The sequence below is a fragment of the Hetaerina americana genome, unplaced genomic scaffold (assembly GCF_022747635.1).
Source record: "Hetaerina americana unplaced genomic scaffold, ioHetAmer1.1.p SCAF_11, whole genome shotgun sequence".
NCBI classification, from domain to species: Eukaryota; Metazoa; Arthropoda; class Insecta; order Odonata; family Calopterygidae; genus Hetaerina; species Hetaerina americana.
The window spans coordinates 4246873-4271608 of NW_027286181.1; the positions used below are offsets into that span (position 1 = coordinate 4246873).

The following is a 24736-nucleotide window of genomic DNA, read 5'->3' on the forward strand; positions in this document are numbered from 1 at the left end:
AAAAAAACCAGCTCGCGACAAGGAGAGATAATAATTTCTTTTGGAAAAATATGCCTCATAGCCATACAGAAGTATTACAGTTTTTTGGAGAGAGAGAAGCGGATATTTAGAAAATAATTTTTCCTTAAATTTGATATGAATACCCGGATCTGGCTGTCGTGTCAGCGGAGGGGTTAAAATTTACGTAACTCAGATCTCGCCAATGTAAATTTTACGAAATGAAGATGACATGGTATTCAATTTCGACATCATCTTAACAATAAAACTTTGTCTATACAATTATCATTTTCAAAACGCGAAGATAGCAGCAGTTAACAAAATATTCCATGAGCTTATTTTGTTCCATTTAGGGCAAGTTTGACTCATGCCAAAATTAAAGACCACCTGCTCTCGGTGAAGAAGAGCTGTAATATTCGTCCAGTAACGGTTCGCGAAAAAAATGAATGTCATGAGTACTGCCACTCATATTGGATAAAAATATGCTAGATAATGCTCTTTAGCGTTCTAGTGATCAGCAGTAACTGTTCCTAATGGTCGAAATGAAGCGATTTCCGTTAAATTGGCATTTATACTTCCGGAAACTGTAGAGCATAAACAAAACATGCGCTCAAAGAAGCGACACGAACGCACAAAACATAAGTAAGTGTGACATATTTTTGAGAAGACATCTTGAAAAACGACGTCTCGAGAAATCAACCCTTAGAATCGGTTTATTTCTCAGGAACACGATCCAGGGACGGCTTCACGATCCCAACGGTTCCCCAAATTCTCGAACGAAGTGACGACATTCAGAAGAGAGGAGGAATATCACGAAACAATTCGCTACCTTCGTCGCTCACAACTCATCGACTGGATAAAATTCCACGTGCCTCCCTCCCACCCGCCACTCCAATCCAATCGGATGGACACGAAGCTCGCGCGCGCCACGGAGAGCGCGTCACACGACGGACTCGCTGAATGCGGTCGGTCCCTCAGACCGCAACGGACGTCAAATCGTCCACTAGTCTCGGGAAAGGCTTTGATGGGCGGGATTTCCAGCAGAACTCGGGGGATTCAGGGATAACACGGGCGAGTAATTTCGAGTGGATTGCCCCGATCCCTAAACAAACATCCTCGATCAATCGATAATCCAGCCGAGGCGAAACTATTTGCACTGGTGTTAGAACAAACTTGACGATGGAAAACGACTTGAGGATGGGAAAGAGCCCGATCTCTGAAATTCGAAGGACTAGTAACATAGCAAGATGGCGAAAGAGAAATCTTTTCCATCGACAAAAAGGAACACACAATCTGTGGAATGACGAATGATACGAACGGTCAACTTCAGGTGCTCCAGAGTTAACAGCTATGACCTAATATGACGTGAAATCACGAAACTGATGTAATTATGAAACATTTCTTAAAAATGTGAAGGAAGTACGAAAACAAAGTGTTCACAAGAAAAAAGTTTTTCAAGGAAATACGGAATTGGAATAATAATAATAATTAGATATACGCTGTTTTACTTGGAATTAAACTTGAAATAGTGTTTATTGATTACCGCTTTCTTACAAAGCGAGGTTTTTCAATTACGAAAAACATTATTTTTACCGGTCCAAATATTATGCCGGTTACGTAGTTTTAGAGCAAATAAAACTAAATCAAATAAATCCAAAAATTCACGAGGAAAACAAATATTTATGAAAAACTGAGCCAATTAAAACTTTTGCGGGAAAAAAATGAGGACCATCGTTCTATTGAAAATTAACCATTCACCCTTGCGTAATCGTTCTCCCAACAGTTTTCAAGCGCCCGCCCCTTAACAATCCACCCCTATTCAAAACCCCCGCAACGCCGGCTCGTCGCGTCGGTAGCTGTTCGGGACGTCGCTCCGACAACCCCGCGCTCCATAAACAGCGTAACCCTAAAGCACGTTTCCATTTCAGTGAGATCCTCCGGTTGAAAGTAAGGCAGAGGGGGAGTTGGATATTCGGATGTGGATCCGCGACGCGGGGCGGAATTATCCAATTCTTGCATTGGCGAGCGATGGACAAGCGGACGGAAGTCGTTGCTAAATTAGTGAAACCCTCCCACGTGACCTTACAGGAGCAGGTGTATGTCACCAGCAGCAGCTACTTATCGATCGACGGGACGGTTTCAAACAACGAATTCAAAGGGGGGCGTGAGTTGATAGAGGGTGACGAGCACTCACGAAGGCTTTGTGTGGGGGGGGGAAGGAGAAGGGGAAGGGGGGGGGGAGCGAGTGATATTACAAAAAGATGAAGAACCCTTTTCGCGTCCAAGTTTGAAAAGGAAGACAACAACTAAGGGACTGGGGGGGGGGGAGATTCCGGACGCATTCCTGGGTGCGCAATTGTAATCTATGCCCAGCATGCAACAGTTTAACGACAGCTGAAATTCGCTAGGCGGTGTTCTTTCAGCAAATGTTCTTATTTATGCAAACGAAATTGTTTGATAGACAAAAAATTGAACGAAAGCCTAAAAGTTCGAACGATGAAAGCGGAGGATAAAGAGCAGTCAAAGTAACAAGTGCGAACGAACGTCTCTATTGGCTCGAAAGTTAAATATGGAGCATTTTGCAATATCTCAGTTTACACACGTAGAATGTAACGTACAAAAATATTTCAAGATACAAAAAAAAAGAAAACACGTTAATTCACATTGCGGTCTCCGCGTTCTATTCGCAGCCTTACTTCTTTCCCGACGTCAATAAAATGGCAATTTTACGTAAATGATCAATTATAATGGACTGAAAGAAAAGGAGTACGCATTACCATACGATGAAATTTGCATAATAACGGCAATGAAGCAGATATCTAAGGTCGCAAAAAACAACTGGAATGTCTGTCAAAGGGTCAACCTTCGTATTGTGAGCGGAGGCATTCGTCAATAAATGCGCGTCGAAGAGAACGCCCGTGACTGGCAGATTGCTCAAGTGAAATCGCTCATTTCACATTCACCAACTCGTTTCATGCATATACGGCACAATTGCCAAAAATAAATAAAACGCCCCAGCGGAATTACGACTGGTTGGTAAACGTAATGGAGGTGAAGACGTAGAATCTTGGGCCACACTCGAGGAAATCCAACGCCTATAAAGCCATTCGACTCTACTGGAGAAAACGAGCCCTTTCTGACGCATGTTTCCAAATTACAACGCATTGATTCCAGGGAAACTCTACTTCAGTGATCGGATTCAATATTGACATGTCGCTAAAACATAACACTGTGTTCGGCGATTAGTCAATCAATGAGAGCAAGCCAAACAGCGCAGTGCAATGATAATCACATAAAATGAGAGAATTTCACTGAATTACTCACTTTATTAGATACTCTGACGTCAATGTAACCATCCTTTAAGGGGAACAGAATAACTAACTTCTAATCTGCCGAGCCGGCATATAAGTCGAGATTTACTTCATTCAAAAAATATCAAGAGCAGCACCTCATTGAGAAATTAACTCTACAGGATACTTCATTTTGTTTACTACCATGGATTTGTTTTTATATAAATCGCATTAAAATATTCACTATCGTTCCACACGGAAATATCCATAAATCCCAATGATATTAAGCCACTTTTAACTCTCGAATTTTCAATTTATCTCGGCCAATGCGAGCAATTTAATGGCAATTTTAACGATCGGTTAAAAAAATTATTACACACAAGGCCGAGTTCTTTGGCGAGAAAAACGATACGAGCAATAAAACAAACAAGAAAGTCCAAATTTAGAAAATGAACCGCAATAGAAGCGACACAAATTTATTCACTTAATCCACTGATGATTACTTTGAAATATATATGTATATATATATATATATATATATATATATATATATATATATATATATATATATATATATATATATTCCCGAACGCGCAGCGGCGGACACACTTGACAATCGTTGGTTACATTATCAGCTGTCGTTCGTTCCCCTACGGTACGTGAGAGAGGAATTACCGTACATTCAAGCATCGATAGTTTTGCTTCATTTTATATTCGTACGCCATACGTTTTATACGCCCGTACACGAAGCTTTGAGGGAGCATTACGATCATGTACATGCGAATATCTCGTGTGCTCGAGAGCATTGAAAGGGAGCGAGTGAACACAGTTCGTGTGCCAGTCATAAAAAAGCCATCGAGAACATCCCTAAATTTGAAACGGAAAAGGGCTGTTTTTATTGGATTCCTGAAATTGTCAATAAAATACATTCCATCCAACAAAATCACCACTCATCGGCAGAAAAGGAGAATATCGTGGGGAAGGAAGAGCGTGCGAAAGATAGCGCACCATTTCTGCATATCCACAGGTCCCACGCGGCGCGAATCACGCGGGTAGCTTAGTGTTAAGTCCCAACTTACTCGCATAATAAGCCATTGATGAATTGGCACGCTAGAGGGTTTAGCCGATTGAGGAAATACTTGAGGAAAAATATAGGGACGGATTTAAGCAAATTTAATTTCCATACTTTTAAGAAAAGATGTAAACAATTTATGTAATTATTTGATTGATTTGTCGTGTAAAATTGTACGTAACAGTTTAACTTTTGATTTTTTTCTCTTTTAGAGTGGGAAACTGAGGTTGATGAGATGGGGATTTTCTTTTTTTGTGTCAGAGATTTGCGTTTGTAAGTTTTCTTTCAGTGTATCTTTATCACTGACTGATTTTATATATAATCTTTTGTGATAATGATTCATGTCATGTTATTTTTTCCAAGGCAAGTTTGATTATAATACTTGGGACTTACGTGCGCCCTGACATTGTCTATCTGCACACGTAAGATTAAATATTAATAATACATAGAGGATACCTGCTTTTGGGTCCGGTGTTTTAAGTCATCAAACGATTTAAATAAAGTTTTTAAAGTTTCAAAATAAATTTTAAAAGCTAATGCAACTCATCAAATTGCGATGGAACACCAAAAATCTTGCAAAATATGTCAATTGACAAAACTCAATGAACTCCAAATTCAAAGAGACTCAACGCATAATATCTTGAATGTTACGTTCCACAGGTAACAATCAATGCCGATCGTTTTCTGTCATGGCCATGTTTATATTCCACACACAAAAATGAGGAGCAATCACTTATCATATTGCCAAATAAATGGGAAAAAAATGCTCATCAAACTGAGAACGAAGGAATAGGATTGATTACACTGAAATAGAATCAAGGCTAATGATTTATCGTCATTGAATGACGGCCTTATCTGACGGAATAGTCGGCAAGACCGGATGTAAAGACGTTGGTAAGTAACGGGGGGCAGAGAACCTTTTAAAACAACTCTGGTGACATTTTAGTCCTAGGAGACTCAAGTTCAAGATTAGGGGCAGGCATAGTAGGATATTGGACGTATTCATCGATTGATTCCAGCGACCCGAAGATTTGCGAGTCTCTTCCCAACATCGATCATAAAAGACACCAGCTTATACAGCAAATACCGATATCTCTCCGCAAATACAAATTCAGGAAAAATAATATATTTTTATAATATCGAATTTAAATAAATGGATGGTCTATCGATAATCCATGACTTGCTCGGGAGGTCTCGAATGGGGAGTCGCAGAAGGGGGAAAGGGTCCATCCTTACCTGACGTGCTCCACGTCGAGTCTCTCCACATTTGATCGCCCAAATTGAGTATTCCTCCACCTTTGGAGTCGTCCTTTTGCTCCTCAACACCCCATAGCTTCTTAGCAGACGGTGCGATCTGTGAGAGAAGGAGTGAGAACATGTAGAAATACATTCACTACAAAAGATTAAAAAAGAGCGACAACGAAATATGTACAGCCGATATAAAATATCAATAGATTCTAATTATGAAATTTGCATTTGCCTCAATTTACACAAGATTACAAGTGGAAGAAAGAAACGTACGAGTTAAGAAAAATAACGAGCATGAGAATACCACGACATTACAATGACTATATTCTGAAGCAAAATTAGCTATGATTTTATGACGGATCGAGAACTCTGTGGCACTTCCCAAAAACGAAAACCAATCGAGGTAAAGCATTAGTACGACACAAGCTTAAATAAATACACTCACTTAAGACACTGAAAATAGTTGATTGTGGTCCTTTAATAGACCTATGCGAAAATGTCAGTCATGGTCACCAAAACGGGGTCGCGATTACACATTGACGTGACAAGCAATCTCAATTACGCATGCGAGAAGGTTAGACATATTAACTTAAGAGCGAACCATAAATTACATAGCGTGTTTCAATAGCGTTGGTGAGACTGAATGGAGCATTCGTTCTGAAGGGTGTCGGCGTGACTGGCGGTGGGACTAGAGAAAAATCTAACACACTTCATACATAGCGAAATGCTAATTATCAGCTGAAAACTTCAAAGCAACCCATTCTTCAGCGCTACTTATCACTCGCTACACACAGAGCGCAACTTAGACAAAGGCGACACCTGGAATTGGCATTGCATATTTTATTCTCTACAGCGGAAGTGGCAAAAGAAATCCAATGACGCAAGCTTCAGCAATCCACTTTTAAGATAACATAGCAGAGATGGCATCCCGTCACAAGAGTTAGGTTAAAACCGCTCATTTTTTGGGTCTACTTATATTTGAAGATCGCCATGAATCTATGTTTCTCAGAAAAAGTGTTCAATTAAATCAAAAAATGAGATATCAAGTCGAATACCTCTTTCTTGAATACCAAATCAATGGGGAAAATCAACAGCAAGGAGAGGAGAAAAAAATGATTATTTTAATTAGGGGCGAGTACACAGAAGAGAACTGGGAGCCCGACGGGAGGATGGGGTAGTTTTTAGTTAGTGGAGAAGGGGGGGGCTCAAGCGGAAACCGCCCCCCCCCCCCCAATCTCTCCCTCAATATCAATAAGCGAGAAGAGTCGGTGACATTTTCCAATTTGATTCCGAAAAACTTTCAGGCAAGAGCTGAATTTTTATGGCTACTCCTCCGCGGCAAAAAGTGCTTCCGCAGAACTCCCTTTTTGAAAAGCATATAGTGTTATGTAACCTCATTTCCCGCCTTTGACGCAACGCAACGCCCCGGGGATGAACAATTGGCAAATTGTTTTGTTTGTGATTTCGCATGATGCAAAAACAAATTCTCCGGAAACGAAGTGAAGCCACCGAATATTCGGCACGATGGGATATCTCGACCGCGACAGCGCCCTGACACAAGATCAAACAGGAATTCGGTGCGCGATTCAAAATACGAAAAATGGAGAGAGAGGACGAAACAAAAAAAAAGAGGCACATTTTTCCGGCCAAGAGCAGAGAGAAATTCCGAGTCGCCCTCGCCTTTCCGAGGCCGGAGGGAAAGAGAAGGGCGGGAGATGGGTGGGTGGAAAAAATGGGGTGGAGCAGATAGGCTCCCCTGGGAGGTGAAAAACAAAAGGGTCCAGAAAGGGAGTCATGGAAGGATGGGGTGTGGAAACCCTGCCTCCCTTCACCTCGGCCCATTTTCAGCGCCGGCACAGGTTGGGACAAAAAAATATACACATTAAGCCGGGAGGAGTCTCCCGTGGGAGAGGCTCCCCACCCGAGGGGGATGGATGCCCTCGCACCCTGTGCACACAATCTCGGCGGTGAAGGGCACATTACGTTCGCAAAATTACGCCTGCCTCTACAATAATTTACTCGGCCTCGAGTAAGAAGAGAGGGAGGGAGGGAGCGAAACTCGAGGAAACTGAGGGTTCAATTGGGGTGAATCTGCTTAAGTATTCATTATTCATGCAGTTTAAATAATGTCTTTTAAACAAAGTCAACAAAGGCATGACGGAGCCTCAAAGAAGACCAAATAACTACGCCATTAAAAAATTTTTACTTTCAATTTAATTATATTAAACAATACACTAAGCAATAAAGTCATTACATAAAAGTAATGGGCGCAGGCGCCAATTTTCATCCATTCATCAAATCTACTCAATTCACAATCCAAAGAAACAATGATAGACACAAATTTTAATATAAGTCCTTGTAACAACGGGACTCGGTCCATTGAGCCGTATGTCGCGCTCAGCAGTGGGAGAAGCAAGTTTTCTGCGGTAATCATTTCAAAAAATGCTGGCCAAAGGAAATCGACAGCAGTAGCATAGAATCACAGGAGAGGAATGAACTAGTTTAAATAGTTCAATGCAAAAATTTCAGAGTGTAAAAATCATTCGCCTTGACTGGGATCCCAGTCAAGGCGAATGGTTTTTACACTCTGAAATTGTTGCATTGAATTGCACATTAGCGGATGACTCCGTTAAAAGTTACTGTGGCGGCATCTCCCGCAGTTTCTTTGGAATTAGTTTAAATATACTTGAAATATTAGGACGATCATGAGGACAGGGATATTAGAACATTAAAAGCGAAGTATGGAGAGAGAAATTATAGCTACTTTAGGGCCGTGCTCGTGATGTGGAAAGTTACCGGGGAATAATGAGAAAAAATTAATTACAGTTTAATATACAGCGGAGGGGCAGAGTACCAGCGAGAGGTGGCAATACTATTGCACAAAAAGGTATGAAGAAGCGTAATAAAGATAGGGTATGTGCGTCATGTACAGTATTAATTTTAAAAGTAAATAAAACTGAACGAACGAGATTGGCCATTATTTAGTTGTTAAGGCTAATAAATCATTAGGAGAAAGAAATAGGGTAAAATAAATAATATCAGTTAGAAAAATATACCGTGGGTGCTCCAGAAAGAAAAAAATTAACAGTGATAGGGGATTCGCCTCTCGCGACAGCGAAGGTAGGCGAGAGGAGAGATGGTGGAGGGGTAGGGAACTTCGGTCTAGGAACAAGAAATGACCGCGGGGAGAAAGTAATTGAGTTATGAAGGAGGTAGGGTTTGGCCATAACAAACACTTTGTATAAACACCACAATAGGCAAAGGTATAGTATAGATAGATCAAAGATAAACAAAGGCTGGAAACTAATACGGGGCGGGGTGGAAGACGCAGTGAGGACACGGAAAGTTTACACAGGAAGGTTGAAAGAGATCCGCAGCACAGGAAAGAAAAAACATTGCCAAGAAGTAAGAAGGGAAAATCTGAGCACACTACCACAGACATCCGCAACATGTACATAGTTCAGACTGCTGAAGTGCGAGTGGAGGATGGAGAAACGGGACGGGCACTGTTAGGAAGGGGGATGACAGAGGTGCCCATTATAAACCGTGCTTTTCAATTTATATTCGTAAAAAATGGTTCAATAGACATGGCAAGAACTGAAGATGTGGGGAGGAAATAATGAGAGAGATATAGTAAGAACTGAATATAGGAATGAATGTCGTTAGGGAATTCATTAAATCGGTTATAAGAATGATCAAGCTTAAGTTAGCCAGGGGTTTGCAAACATTGCTGGGCACATTAGAAAATCCATAAGATACGCGTATATATGGGATGAGAACCAATGTACACGAAACAAAGGTTATGAGGTGGTTTTTGAGAAAGAGGAAGGCTAAGTTAACCGTTAAAATAGGGGAGAAAGCAAAAGCAGGTGGAGCAGCGTTTTTATATAGCTGCTTCTCAAAAACACCTTTAAATCGCACCAATGTGGATACATCCGAACAGCACATTTTTTCCATCAACCGAAAATCAATTTGGGTTTGCATTCCGGTAATAATAGCTTTTAACCCTTAGCTCTTTATGACAGAAATAACTGGTGGTAATGCTGGATCACTTCAGATAACATGCAGACTTATGTTGTGTATGCTGGTCAATCAGTACTGACATGCTCACAAAATTGTCTGTTCGCCTTAGCTGATAAAACTGTCCAATTTGTGGATGAACTTGGTGTTTCTATTGATGGAAATCAATCACGTTATTTACTCCCAAACCAAATGTTTTGCAACACATAGCCTTTATCCAGTTCAATAGATAAGCGATACAGAAACTAAAATAAATCGCTCATCCATTCATAAAAAGGATCGTGGTAAAATTTACGCGTCGGATAGTAACGTGCATTAGGTATCGGTACAGATATAATTAGCAGCCACATTGTAATTATGAGCTGGTCACAAAAATATCTGATGCAGTTCCACTGTCCTTCGTAAATGAGAGAACCGTTTTATATCCCAACTGTTCTCTCTTTCATTTCCATCGATTAGTCTTCATTATTATCGCGCCGACTCATTCCCCTTCGCAATGGTGGATGATATGTTGATGACCGCGTCGTGATTCTTTTATCATTACCTGGGTGGCATCAGTCCGACAAGTGATGCTAGTCCAATGAACTTCCAGGTTACCTCCCTCTCCAGATTAGCGCCGCGAAATATGAAGTATTTACGTACTTTCCACAGGATCAACTTTGTGATAAGGTGACTAGTTAAGAATGGGCACCACCAACATCCACGGAAATCGGGCGCTAATTAGGAAAAATCCGTTTCATAATTTAAAAAAATCATAAACACAGTAGTCAACCCGAAGGTCGGTTTGGTAGGTGATGGTAGAGTTCACCCTGTACGAGGCATTGTACTGAGGTCGGGCTCGTACTAAGCCCGATGGCGGGTGAAATTCACACATCAGGGTAGGGGGGCCAGTTCCTTTCCTTGTGCTGATTATGGTTTCCCAGGAAGATCTGGTACCCGAAAAATCACATAACTTGAGTGTAGCTGCAGGTACCCAGAGCGCTTTGCCCGGGAATCGAACCCGGGACCCTCCGGTCAGTAGTCCAAGGCTCTACCCCCTGGACTACCACGACCCACGTTTTATAATTATGATTACAAAAAAAAACTTTCTGAATAGGGAGAAACTGATTTCAGAGATGGAATATTTAAATTAGAAAAAAATGGCTTATTTATCATCCGTAAAATCCCCAGAGTGTCCTTCAGGATACATTAGTATAATGAGAGTCAAGAACAAAGGTGGACAGAATGAAAAATAGGGTGCCCATTAATATTGCTATTCAAAATGACAGGAATAAGTTTCAACTGTACCCCCATGGGATGGCAAAACTGATCAAAGAAATAATAAAAATGATGGTGGCTTCAACGACTCTTGAAAACCATGAATGATTCCACGGGAAAATAAATAAGGTAAGGAAGGACTACACGGAATGGGCAATGCACCGAAAATTGAACGACGAGTAATGAGTATTCGGCATTAAACAGCCAAGCCCCAAGGGTCGCCTCACGCGGCTTCGTTAGAGAGTTCACATTCTTTCGAATGGGCATTCATTTTTTTCTCCCTTGACCCAGCCAAATTATCTCTCGCGATTTCGGAAACACATTCCCTTCGTTCGTCTGTCAACGGAAACGACAGACATCGACTTCCCGGGAGACCATTCACGCGGACAGGGGGGAAGGGGAGGAGGGGGGTCGCGCCGAGTAAGTCCGAGGAAGGCGGCGGGGCCGGGCGAGTTCGAGGAGGAATTGGGAGGAGGCGAGCCACTCGGCGCAGGGACGCAAATTAGCTCCGCTTTTACTGCTCGATCACCCACGGCAGAGCGAGAGGGGATGATTAATTGCCGGTCAACGTCCTAGCAGCAGCTTATAAAATAAGGGTTCTACTAATAAGGCGTGACGGATGGCTGACTGTACTATCTGAAGTGTGTGTGTGAGGCTGAGAGAGACGAGAGTGGGCGACAGGGAAAAAATGAAGGCGCCTGAAGACGGGTCTGACATCATATTTCACGAATAAACCACACGCAAAGCGACAACAGTTTCGTGAACATCGAAAAGGGGAAAAGTGGGAAATTATCCCACTCACTTCTTCAGGATTGTTCCTCAATGATAGTAAAACAATCGCTGAATCCTTGAATCTATACCTTAACTTTCCTTTCCCCCCCTTTGAAATCCTTTAATCACAAAATCCGTTTTTGCCCCGCCACTTCGGTGGCTGATCCAGGAGTTCCAGGTTCACTGGACTTTATGAGTTGCAACAGATCGTATCTAAAGAACACATTTTACGGCGAATCATAAAGCTCCATTCAGTCGAAGTGGATTCCATGCCCTTTCGAAACGCAAAGGTCAGGAATACTTAACTCTGAGCACATGATTCACTTAACAGTTATTTTATCAATTACTTCCTTTAAAATTCAGTCAACAAATGGGAGTAAATATGCAGTTTATTTGCGGTAGTGACTCGTGAAATACTGGCCTCATCAAATTAGGGAGGAACATTTAAATACCAAATTCGAACCATTCTCAAGGACCTCGCGCAAGCGAACTTTCGAGATAAAAACTAAAACCAAGGAACACGATTACTCAGGTACTGATTTGGCAACCTCACCGGCTAAAAATATACAAATTTCACATTAACACATGCATTGCCTGTTACTTTCAAAATGCATTTAACCATAAGAAAGTAACGTGCCATTAATGTTCTAAAATTAAGCGTGCTATCCACAATTACAACTTTTGACGTTTCACAGCCCTTGAATGATCCCAGAATAAGGGATTTCCTGGGTATAGGTTATATCAGATTTAACCCTTCCCTTGCGAACTTAAGCATGCCATTATGTTTGCTCCTTCGGAAACATCGAGAAAATTTGTTTCGAAAATTTAACTTCCATTGGATTTCGGCTTCGTCCGCAGCGCAACCATAAGAAGATTGCGATCTTCGCAATTCATGACATAAAAAAATGTTTCATAACAATTCGAATTTCAGGGCGTATGGGTGAAACCTTTGCTGGCAGAGAATATGCAAAACTTCTCTCTTCCCACCCTTGATGCCGTTTAAGTAATAAGTGAGTCTGCTCTGCTCCTTCTCCCCTCCCCTCCATGTTTTACCATTGTCATACACAAAGGTGTGACCATCCTGACTGGAAATGAGCCATAGCATCCGGAGAATCCTTCCCTGCACATACGTAATTCCATCTTCTCACCCGACCCCTAAACTTCACTTATGTGAGTAAAATGTAGATGTTATGCTTGAAAATAACCGTATGCCTTTGAGGGAAAAAGCTTCGGTAGGACCTCGCCTTGATATCAACATTCAAAAAATTGTTTAAAGCCTACAGGATCAAGTGTAATCGATATCTAACAAATTATCTACAGCTGCATTTCTCATAGTCTTTTAGAAATTGAGGGAGTGGGAGGGATGTGGTCTAAAGATATCCCGTTTTGGAAGAAATGGGCTTCTATCATTTGGAGGATAACGTGCAAATAATACGGGGAAATGGCAAACTGTACGTCACGCCAGATAGCGTGCACGCCTAGATCGGTAGGAATGAGGAAATGACTCACATTCATCAATGAACACGCCTGGTGATGACCATCGATGAATTTCCCATCGGGATTAACAAAAAGAAACAGCAGGTGTCATCGGCAGGGAAATCAATTCCAATTTTTTGAATAAATTGGAATGAAAAACAAATGGCCGCGGAGAGTTGCGTCATTCAAGTAAACACGGGAGCACCCGATCGACTACCGCAGGACCTTATCAAGGGTCCAAGTGGAAACATTCGACGACGGAGAAGAATACTGAACAAACACACGATGGGGTCCGATCGGAATGGGAGCTGGGAAGGGGAGGAGGGAGGGAGGGTGGGTGGGTGGGCGAAGGCTTCCATTCCATAATTCATGACGGGAAAGCGATCCCGGCGCATCGAAACGCCCAAACAAAAACGAATCGAGAGCTCGACAACAACGCTGGAGAACAGGATGGGGACTGGAGGGAGGGAGGGAGAGGGCTGAAATCACCCACGTCTTGGACTCGAGGAAAAAATGCTCTAGGATGGAGGGGGTGGGGGCAGAGGGAATTTGACCTTGGGGGGGTTTTGGGGGGGGGGAGGGCGGCAAGAGACGTTGGCCCTCGCCTTTATGGTGGGCGGGGGAGGAAGGGGGCACGAGTAGACAAGGGAGGAGGATTTGATGATGAAAGGAGGCGAGGTGATGGAGGCCAGCGGGCCAAACGGCTCGTTGTATCACTCATCGAGTCGGTGGGGACCCGGTGGACGGGGCGGGGAGGAGGAACACTGGCGGCAGTGGGGTGGAAATAAAGGGGAGGCGAAAGAGGAGGGGGGTGGCGGAGAGACGGAAAGGATGAGCCAGCCAGCGAGACCGTCGTCAGCCGTTCGTTAAAAAAGCCCCGCCACCTGTCCGTAGCATTAGTCACAGTTGATCGAATCACCGAGACATTATACGAACTGAAGCGACCAGAATCGTTGAATTCTCTCGAAAAATCAATTTCCGACGCATGGTCGTATGGTTGTGAACATAATGAAGACATGCAAACCCTATCGCCATTCGGACGGTGCAAACTCCGCCATGGAGTGAGTAACATGGCGGGTCCTTCATAATCTGTACTCCGCTATGGATAACGAAGCCAATTTAAAAAGCGAAATAATAAACACCGAATTGAATTCGCTCGAATACATTATTATTGTCTTAACTTCGTTTGGCAACTCGATATTTATTCACGAAGTTTCGTACAACACGCGCAGTAACCAACGATTACGGTAAACGACGCAATCCAAATAATCAGTGGGCAACGATTACGAAAATAAGCACTAGAACTAAGCATTCAAGAAACACTCATGCACGTTTAGCATACAGCAACGTATCATAATACTTATTAAAAAAACCGACCAATATAGTGGATGGAAAAAATCTTTCAGCACGGTAAGAAAAACAACAAACCTCATGCAGTCGCATATTTTGGATTTGTTAAAATTATCAAAGGAGGGAAAATATTAAGGCCCCACGATGAAAATACATTCACACCAATTAAAAGAGGCAGGATGTTAGACAGGAAACATATGGTAATCAGTTTAAATTCATTTATGGACAACTTCAAAAGAACATCAGCAAAAAAGTCACATAAACCGAGGGTAAGTAAAGTTTCTCAAAAATTCACTAGGGATATTACAGCCAGGACTAACTCGCATATATCTGAAACACTAAGTAAACCTTAGGATTTCTTTGGCCATTGTCTTCCTTCGAAGGATATACTTCCTCGCCGACAAATCCACATGGCAAAAGGAGACCTTTCACTTCCATAAACCGTTCTCCCTTGACCTTTCAGCGTTCAAGTAACAGTTCTGAGAATAGTATCCCGACAACCATCAAGTCGCTGACACACACATCACAGCTCCACAAGATATATCTGCCGACCATCTGCAGCTACATATTTGTTCGCGTTATAAACACTTCTAGTCTCTCCGATTGACAATGAGTTTTCTCGATAACTTGTTACAAAACGATTTGATATTAATGGCGATGGTAATACAGTAAGAGGATGCATAAGTATTACTATCGAACGCTCTACCACCCTAGCACACGATTGCAACAAAACCCGGAGAACTATGGAAGATTTATACCACTAACTTCCACGAGCTATGAAAGATTTTTATTAAAAGAAAAGATTACATAAATTTAACGCAGTCGATATGCATAAGTTTACATTTAAATATTCAAATAAATAAAATGATAAAATTTTATTTTAAATAAAATTTTGCGAAAGCAAAACAAAACTATTCAGTTAATGAAAATGACCATACACACAGTTATGAACCCGAAGGTTCGTTTGATAGGTGATAATAGAGTTCACCCAGCACCAAACCCAACGGCATGTGAAATTCATACATCAGTATATCAGGGGCCAGATCCTTTCCCCGCACCGGACTATGGTTTCCCCGGATTTTCTGGTACCCGAAAAATCACACAGCTGGCTGAGGGTGCCAGGAGAGTCGTGCAATGCCCGGGAATCGAACCTCCGGTCAGTAATCCAACGCTCTACCCCTGGACTAACGCACCCCCTGCAGCCAATGACATTTGATGTAAAAAACTGCAATAATGTAAAATGGTTAGAAAAAACAAAAACGCACCACCTAATCTGAACAGTGAAAAATTCACGCGTGTCAATAATGGGTTTTCAATCGCTTTGAAAGTCTAGTTTGATTCCAGTTAGGCTGTTCAGCAAGCAAATAAAAAAATTGGTTGGCACAACCTACACCACTATCTGCAGTAAGGAGGAGTCTGTGAGTGAGAGTGAGTCGCTAAACGAAAATTTAAATGGCGCCAGAGCGCCAAATTTTAAGCGCGCAAATAGAGATGCGACTTGGCTGCAGTTCATTACAAATCCCATCGCCGGTAATGCTTTTCTCACGTAGGAGTTCCTTGGGAGAGAACGTCTGTCTGGAGGGAGGGAGAGAGCTCCCGGTGAGGGGACGGCGACCGATGTTGACGTCAGGCGCCTTGAGAGGGGAGCCTACTGCTGCTGCCGCCACGGCAGGAGCGGATAAGAAGGGAAATTGGGGAGATGCTGAATTCCTAGCAATGTTTTCGGTCCGAAACGAGAAATGACTCATCGAAAAGTTCTCAGGCAAAAAGGAAATAGTCCGGGACGCCCACGCAGAAGTCGCAGTGTACGGGACCATTAATGGAAGGGGGAGGGCGTTAAAGGAGGAGACGGATAAGAAGACGCCCGAGTCACAAGTCATGAACGATGACCCCTGCTGGAAGGCACAAGCGACTCATTAAAAACCAGCGGGCATGGATGGTGATGATGATGAAGCCACGACGTCCACTTTGACGCACCAGTCAAGCAAGCATCTTTTCCGTTACACCCAAGGAGGTCGATCGTCCCATTTCTTCGAAAAGATACGTATTACCTACCATCCGACCGCGAAACTCTTGACATTCTTCGTTTACTGATGGAATTAACTGGGTATCTCATGCATTCATTGACTTTCGGCAATTAGCACATAAGGGTGAAAACAAATGTAAACTTAACGGGAATCTAGAAATGATCCACTTAATGGATGTTTGCTACATTGATTTCTGAAGAGACCTAGTGCTTAACCTTCTGAAAAGTCCAAATGAGTCAGGAAGGCTGGAATAATTTTTAATGGTTTATCAGACGAAGGTTTTTTGTACTGGGTACTATAGATCAGGCGTCTTTATGTGTCATTTCCCTTTAATTATATAGATTATATTATATTATATAGATTCCGCCTCAACCATCTCTCAAATTCAGTCTTGAGTACTCTAAAGTGAAAAACGCCAGTTCAATCACTGTAATTATAATCAACAAGGAGACTCTAACCATTGAATGTGCGTTTTGGAACGTCTACAACAGCTATTGTGCATCTCTGTGCTGCAGAGGAAAACTCGCCATAAGAATTTCAAATAAAAACACAAAACATAAACGCTGTTGGCATTGCTCTGTCTGATCGCTGTCACACGTAGGTGACAGTTACTCTCTGCTTCCTACAACACAACACGCAATCTAGAGTCGTGTTTGACGGCTCGTTTCTGTTTTTGACGAGCAAAAGAATGGGGAGCGGTGGGACAGGGTCTCATCTCCCCCCCTCAACCCCTTCGGTCGAGAGGAAATACTTGAACAAGGCGACGAGTGGGGAGACCACGGGGCCATTTCTTCAGTAAGCTACGATACTTTGCCTGGCCCTTGGGCGAATTAAAATATAGTTGATATCTAACGGAGTGTCATTTAGTCCAACCATCACCAGAGGCGCAATCCATAACGGTGAATTATCGATTTTAAGCGCACTGCACGCCTACGCGAGACCTTCAGCCACGCACGCACCTTTCCGCCGGCCTACACAAAAAGCAAAATCAACTCCACTGACAACTCTCGAGGGGAATCAACATTTGGTTCTTTCATGAAACAATAAGATTTATAAAAAAACATTTTAGTGAGTGATCATTCTTAAATCTTATACAATAAAGGCACAACGCCGCTTGAAACACATCTTAGGAAAGCATGTGTATTAAACTTCACTACAACGGCGAATTTAAAAAAGATTAGATTTCTATTTTTTGACAGGTATTCCTCTACCGGCTTAGGTACAGACGGACACAAGAGAATTGTCGCCTAACAAACACAACCCAACATCCTGTTCTACAATAAGCCCCTCTTTAACTCGATATTTTTCCTTCCTCCCTTCATTCCGTCCAACATCCCTATCCTATTCCTGCCCCTTCCTCGTTTTCCTAACATTCTCCCCTATATATCACAGTCTTCAACGGCATCCATCTTTCCTCCCATTTTTCAATTTCCCCTAAAACTCCGCTCTCTTCCCACCCATGTCTGGCACTTCGTTTGTTTTCCTGTCTGTTCACTTCACCTTTTTCATCCTTCTCCACACCCACATTTCAAAAGCCTCCGATCTACGCCTATCATCCTGCTTCAAGGTTCATGTTTCCGCACCGTTCAAAACAACGCTCTATATCAACGTATTAATGAGGTTTTTCTTAACATTCTTGCACAACGTTCCTGTCATTAATTTCGCTACTCCTTGTGAAAGAAGGTCCTTTGCCTAAAGCAATTCCTCTCCTTTGTGTCCTTACCACTTCGACTATTTTGGCCCAAAACAATTCCGACATAAGTCAACTGTTCCACCTTACAACAACTAAAAATTGTCTACCAAACAACGTGTATTGAACAACGGAACTTGATTTAATCACCCATGTATCCGACTACTAATATTTAAAGATGGGTCCAAAAGCACTGAAATGCATAACCATATTGGAAAACGTTAAAATAACGACGAGCACGAACATAAAATAAGTGCTTATAAGGCTCTCGGGGGTGACTTGCTGGTAAATGAGCTAGATATGAACCATCCACTGATCCATTTCTTTCCCCATCAATCGGGACTCATAAATCGGCGTCGTTTTGACCCCAATAGAATAATTAAGTGAGACGCAGGCGTAAGCAATGAGGGCGGCAATTGAAATTAAAAAAAAGGGAATTCGTACGGAGTTTTAATGGCGCTCTTGAATCGGCGCCCTGGATTCATGCTCGTAATCCCAATTTTCCGAGGGGGGGGGGAGGAAAGGAAACGGAGGGATGAAGCAAAAGGGAGGGGGCTCAAGGGTGCGTGGAGGAAGGGCAGCTAAAGGGAAAGGGGGGTGAAGGGAGGAAGGCGTTCGCCGGCGTGCCAGGGAGAGAGAGGATTAATGTCCCCGCCCTTGACCAACTTCACGCCAAACAATCCGACGCTCAAGCGAGGGAGGGGTGCGCACGCGGTGACTCCAAATCGTTTTCAAAACGCCTTTTTTCCTCGCTTCTCCACCACCTCCCCGAAATTCCTCCGGAGCACACTAATCAACATACTTAACGGAGGAACGTCGCACTTAAAATAACTCTCGCCCGCAAATGACGGCTACACCCCGCCTTTCCCCGACCAATAAAAAAAAGAAAACACACGCACCACCCAACGAAACATTCATATGAGAACATCCGATTCAACTAGGAGGAAACTTCAGAAATCTGTTTCTGAACAGCACTGCAGACTCGTGTAATTGACCTGAATTATATTTCGCTATATCATTAGTTAATGAGCTGCGATTTCACATTACTCCTTGTTGGAAACGACCACCGATGTGGTTTGACATCCTCTGGACAAAACAGAATCAAATAATTTAAGTCAAATATAAAAAAAACAAGTATGAAAATCTAAAAACTCTGCAAATAGCGGAGTAAATGCATCCCACGTGATACGTCGACCGAGATCATTTCGCGCGGTGAAATTATGCCCGAAAAAAATCATTTCGTGGCAACACGGAATTCTAGCAAGAAGCGAAAATCGAACCCACCGCCTTCAGGTTACGTGGAGAGTACGTCATCCACGAAGCAACCGGGTCATCTACTTCTACCCTTGGGCCGCTGAGAGACTCTTAGGCACACTGCATGCATCGAAATTTACAACATGAAAGTCGACCATTTATTATTAGACTAGCGAATAAAAAAATGATGCATAAACACAGGGAGTATCAAAAAAGTGGACGAAATCAATACTCGATGAAATACATTTCACGCGGCTGCTCGCCCAAGACTGAATCATTAGCTGAAAAATATCGAAGTTATTTCATACTGAGTACCACTTGATGATTTAATCTAGCGAACGACGGCAAAAAAACAATGAATACTTACGTAACATTAAGTAATTACCGCGGGAGGCATTGAAAATATCATGCTTAAAAATTACTCAGTCAAGTGAGGCGCATTTTTACTAGAGCACCGGGCTAAGAACGACCATTTCGAGTACATATTTGACTGCCACATACGTACTTCAAACTGTTTCTAAACCCAATTCAAATATTAGCGCGACTCGGGAACTGTTCTTTACTCCTGCTCGCAAGCCGCCTAACACATTCTGCCTCAAATGGAGCGCTATAAATACTTCTCAGGGTTGAACAAAAGCACGCGTCTACCCTCAGCCACCACGCAGGACAAGGCCACTACGATATCACAACTCGGTGTCCCAATAATCGTACATTCACACACAGAACTATTTGGGTCACGTAACAATGAGTTCAGCATTTCAATTCATTCCTCCATCTATCACGAGTGTCAAGTTGACTCTAGAAACGCGGGGAGTAAACACTGGTTGTTTAGAAAATACGCACTAATGCCACATACAATGATATTATCATACACCAATCGAATTGTCTGGACAAGCAAGCACACATTGATATGAATATTCAACGATTGCAGTTTATTATCTCCGACAGGTGTCCCAAAACATTTTACAGCCCAAACGTTAAAATTTTAATTCGATGAGAAAAACCACGGGGAACTTGACAGTAAAATTTCACAAATAAAATGAAACCTACATGGCCATTTCATTATTTGTGGAATACAACCATAACCAAACGTAGGGAAAACAGTGAGCGACGCGAATGATTACTGCCAGATCCGAACAAAAAATTTCTTCGTCATGTTATGAATGAAATTGAGCTCTTGAAAGATTCCACAACGTGATTAGTGCAGGGTACTTCCAGTTCTTTGTAAATGAAACGAATGAATAGTGAAAAGAAAACAAAAGAAGCGCGCAGTCCGCCACCCAAGGAAACAACTCCGAGCACGTAGGCATGAGAGCGCGAATTACTCCGCCACGACCGGTCATTCCCGCCGTGGCTGATCTGCGGTCCGCGAGGGCCCCACCGCATTCGATAGCCTCGGAAAGAAACCCTACCGAGACGACTGACTACCTGAGAATTTTATGAGCGGCGGTCCCATTATCAATTCCCGGCTGCCGAGATAATGCAGCATTTCACTTTGCTCGTGGGCAACATTCGGCGAATCCATCCCTCATCTCTTCCTCCCCGATCCTCCTCACTTTCGCCAAGGATCAAAGGGAACCCAAGGAGAGTCGGGAGGGTATTAATGAAAAAAGAAGCACGGGGGAGGAAGGCATTGGTAAAGGATACGGCAGGAGACGGAAAAGAGAGGGAGGTGGTCGGAGAGGGGGAGGTGGTCGGAGAGGGAGGGGAGAAAAGGAATCCGTGGTGGAAATGAACTCATGGCCTTGGCCGGGAAGTCGGGAGGGTTGTTGGGAGGGAGGCGGGAGGGAGGAAGCAGCGCTCTCTTGCATCGGATTGTTGGCCGCGGGCGGGCGGGCGGGAGGAGACCCCCAACAACAGCTGACGTGAGGGAGACAGAATGGATGGGGGCTTTGGAGCAAGGGAGGAGGGTTAAGGAGTAGAACGAGGAGGAGAAGATGCGGCTCCGTGCGGAGGAGCTGGAGAAGCGGAGAGGGAAAGTGAAGAGTTTAGAGGGAGAGAGAGAGACAAGACGGAGACACGCCCGCAGATAAATGGTCGCTTTTGATTCGCAATTCTTTTTCCCCCCGTCCAGCGCCGCGCATGAGCTCTTCGCTTTTTGTGCATTCCGGCGCAGGTGTATCCGACCAAACGGCCACGGCTATTTGTGGATGCACATATACATTTCCCGCGTGTTTCAGCCGGGGGGTGAGTTGTGCTTTTATGACTGTTAAGGAAAACACGTTTACCTGCGTTTGGAAATAGTAATAATTAAGCCACTAAGATTTTTCGTGTCGTTAAGGATGTTGAAATTCGGATAAAGGGAATATGGACGGCTAGTTGTAATGGTTGGCGTCCAAAAAATTGCGGATAAATCAACACAAACATTAAAGTCAAATTAACTTACCACAAAAAGTTTTCAAAATAAAATTAGCGCGGAGAGCTATCTCTTTTTTAACACATGGATACCGTTGCCAATGGTGTTTATCGAATATTGCAGTTACAACTAGATGGTCGCGGAGTTCCTCTCATATTTCACTACCATATAGATCTATTCCCAACAGGCAAATAATCCACAACAAACAAATAACCACGGTGAAGAGCGTAATTATATCCAATGATTTCAATAGATTGAATCGAGTTTCAAACGTTTACACCTACGTAACGATAAAACTTCTGCTTAGATTATTGCTCCTGAATAAGTGCTAAAAAAATGATTCACCAAAATATTCACGTTTCAGCTCGAAGTCAGCTTCATGAAATTAAACGAGTAATAATTCAAAGCGAATATAATTTCCTGGATGTGATAACAAAAACGACAGAATTAAAACAAAGGCTGGTTTGATAAATCTAACTTCATATATTAAGGCCATCGGTGGGTGATGCACATCTTTGGTAGGGGGCCAGTTCCTTTCGTGTTATGATACGTGTGGTTTCCTAGAAAGATCCGGTGCCAGAAAATTCGCACGGTTTGGATTCAGATGAGGTTGCCAAAAGTGGAACCGAACCAGGGCCCCTCTGTAGGTTTCCCAGCGCTCTACCCACGGGACTAAGGCGTAAAATAGGAAGAAGAATGGGAAAACAATCACTGTGGCTCACGCAACAATCTGAAACAAGTAGTTTCACTCGTCGCACATTGCTTCACAAAAAATCTAATTAATTTCCTCCACACGATGGGTCTCTAGCACTTAGAATATAATCAAGTTATGTCAGAACAAGATAGGAAAGCCACGGAGAGCTCTTAGAGTAATTTAAGGGATTTGAACATTCCCCATGCAGCAGAGGTGAAATTATTTTTTATGCATTAAATGTTCTGTTTGATTGACATTTTGTCCTTTTTTGTCAGAAATGAACGCTCAGTAATCGGATTTAATGTTGCACAAAGAAGATATTATAGAAAGAATTGATCATAAGGATGGCATCAGCCTGAACAATAAAGAAAAGCAAAGTCGTCACCTATATCAGCCACTAAGCTCTTAAATTTTCATTTGAAAACGCGATAAAAAAATAATCTCCCTTGAATTCGGAAGCAACTGTATTAACAATAGTGAACACGTAAAAACTTCTACGATAAAAACAGCAATTTTTCCAACGAGCCATTTAAGAAAAACTTAGTCAAGAAAATAAATGAAACATCAAGAAATATATGAACACTGAAATATGTGAAAAGCATACGAACATCAACTACTTATTCTCTCCCATCGACCTAATATAATTGCTAAAGTGGCTCCGCAAGAGTAGACGAGGGGTTGGAGGTCGAGCTCCCGGCAGTACTACCTGAGGGAGATGCAAAAGAAAACGCGGGAATTAAAGGATGGAGGATGTGTGGGGCGATGAGGCGAGCGAGGTAAAGGTAAGGGATGGATGGGGATGCGGGGTGCCGGGCTGGGAAGGCTATGTGACTAAACTTAAGACGAAGAAAAGAAGTTAACGACCACCGGAAAAAAGCGATTCACTGAGGTTTACACCGATGGTTGTCGAAATAACTTTCCGTCATTCATAAATAAGGGAACAAAATTACATTCAAATATATGTTCTTACGCTCACCTCGAGGCTCAATATTCAAATAGGTAAATTTCCAATGTAAAATACATTACTTATTATTCGGTATCTCACTCTTTTGTCTCCCATTTAACTGCATTTTTGGTTTTTTTTTCAAAATATTATCGTGTAAGCTGTTCCGCAATTTATATTGGGTAAGATTGAAGGACAGCCGAGGGGGGATCGATGCGGATCTTCCCGCTTGGTGCCAAGGTGTGGAGGGCTCAGGGAGAGGAGAGGACTGAAGGGGGATGCCCCAGGGAGGGGAAAGGAGAGTGGGGCGTCGGAAGTGTCCTCGGCTGCATCAAGCGTTCAGAGGCAGACATCGCCGTCGCCGACGTGAGCGGATTGGCAAATGATTCGCTGACGGGTCGCCGGGGTGAAAGAGAGGGGAGGGAGAGGGTAGGATGGCGGGTACATGGGGAAGAAAAGGACACAAAAAATAACCCTCTCGACAAACCTTCCCAACGCTTTTAAGCCCATCAAGCCGGAGGGAAAACATTCCCGACGGCGAATACATGGGAGACCTTAGTGCGACAGTGTGCGCACTCTACCGGAGAAGAGGGCGCTGGGTAAGTCAAAATCGGTTGAGTGAAAATTAATTTTTCGCGCAAAAATGTCCACCGACGGTGTGGAAAAACGGCAGGCGTGCAAAATATGCACTCCGTGCGAGGAGGAAGTGATGATCCTTCCAAACATGCGGTTTAAAAAGCACGAGGTTATTTTACAAAAGTTATAGAGGGGGCGTGAATGGGATACACGATGAATTTGAATACTACGCTTTAAAGGGGAGGGGGCAAAACGACGTAGTTAGGTTTTTAAGAATCCTTTCAGAACAGGAGACAAAAATTCATGCATTTTTCAAGAGTAAGTATAAGTTTCATGCGTAAGGATTTCTTATATTTTACTTGTAACAATAGTTATTCTAATTAATAATCAATCATATTCTACGAAAGTCAATGCCTGTGTTTTACGCTGTGTCACTGCCTTAGAGATGACAGAAATTCAAAATTCTTTACGCTTATTTCTTAAACGAAATTCAAAGACAATATCCAATAAAATGGAAGCACTTAAACCTAACGACGAAAAAATTATCCAATATTCGAGTCCATTCTTATAATTATTATCAATATTTATGAAATACACGAGGTAAACTAAAATAAATGCTAGAGAATAGGAGAATTTACATTAAGTTTCGTGTCGCATGGAATTCGATTGCACATGAATCACCATACAGCTGTATTTAATATCAATAAAAGTTCCG

General features: G+C 42.6%; 1 protein-coding gene across 1 annotated transcript in view; it reads right to left on the reverse strand.

The window, feature by feature from the left end:
• Window positions 1-24736, reverse strand: part of LOC139701070 (pumilio homolog 2-like) — a 1002002-nt gene that overhangs the window by 539727 nt on the left and 437539 nt on the right. Inside the window, exon 4 of the mRNA XM_071599645.1 lies at window positions 5596-5713. Coding sequence (XP_071455746.1) covers window positions 5596-5713 — 118 coding nt within the window. The remainder of the gene's footprint in view (window positions 1-5595; window positions 5714-24736) is intronic.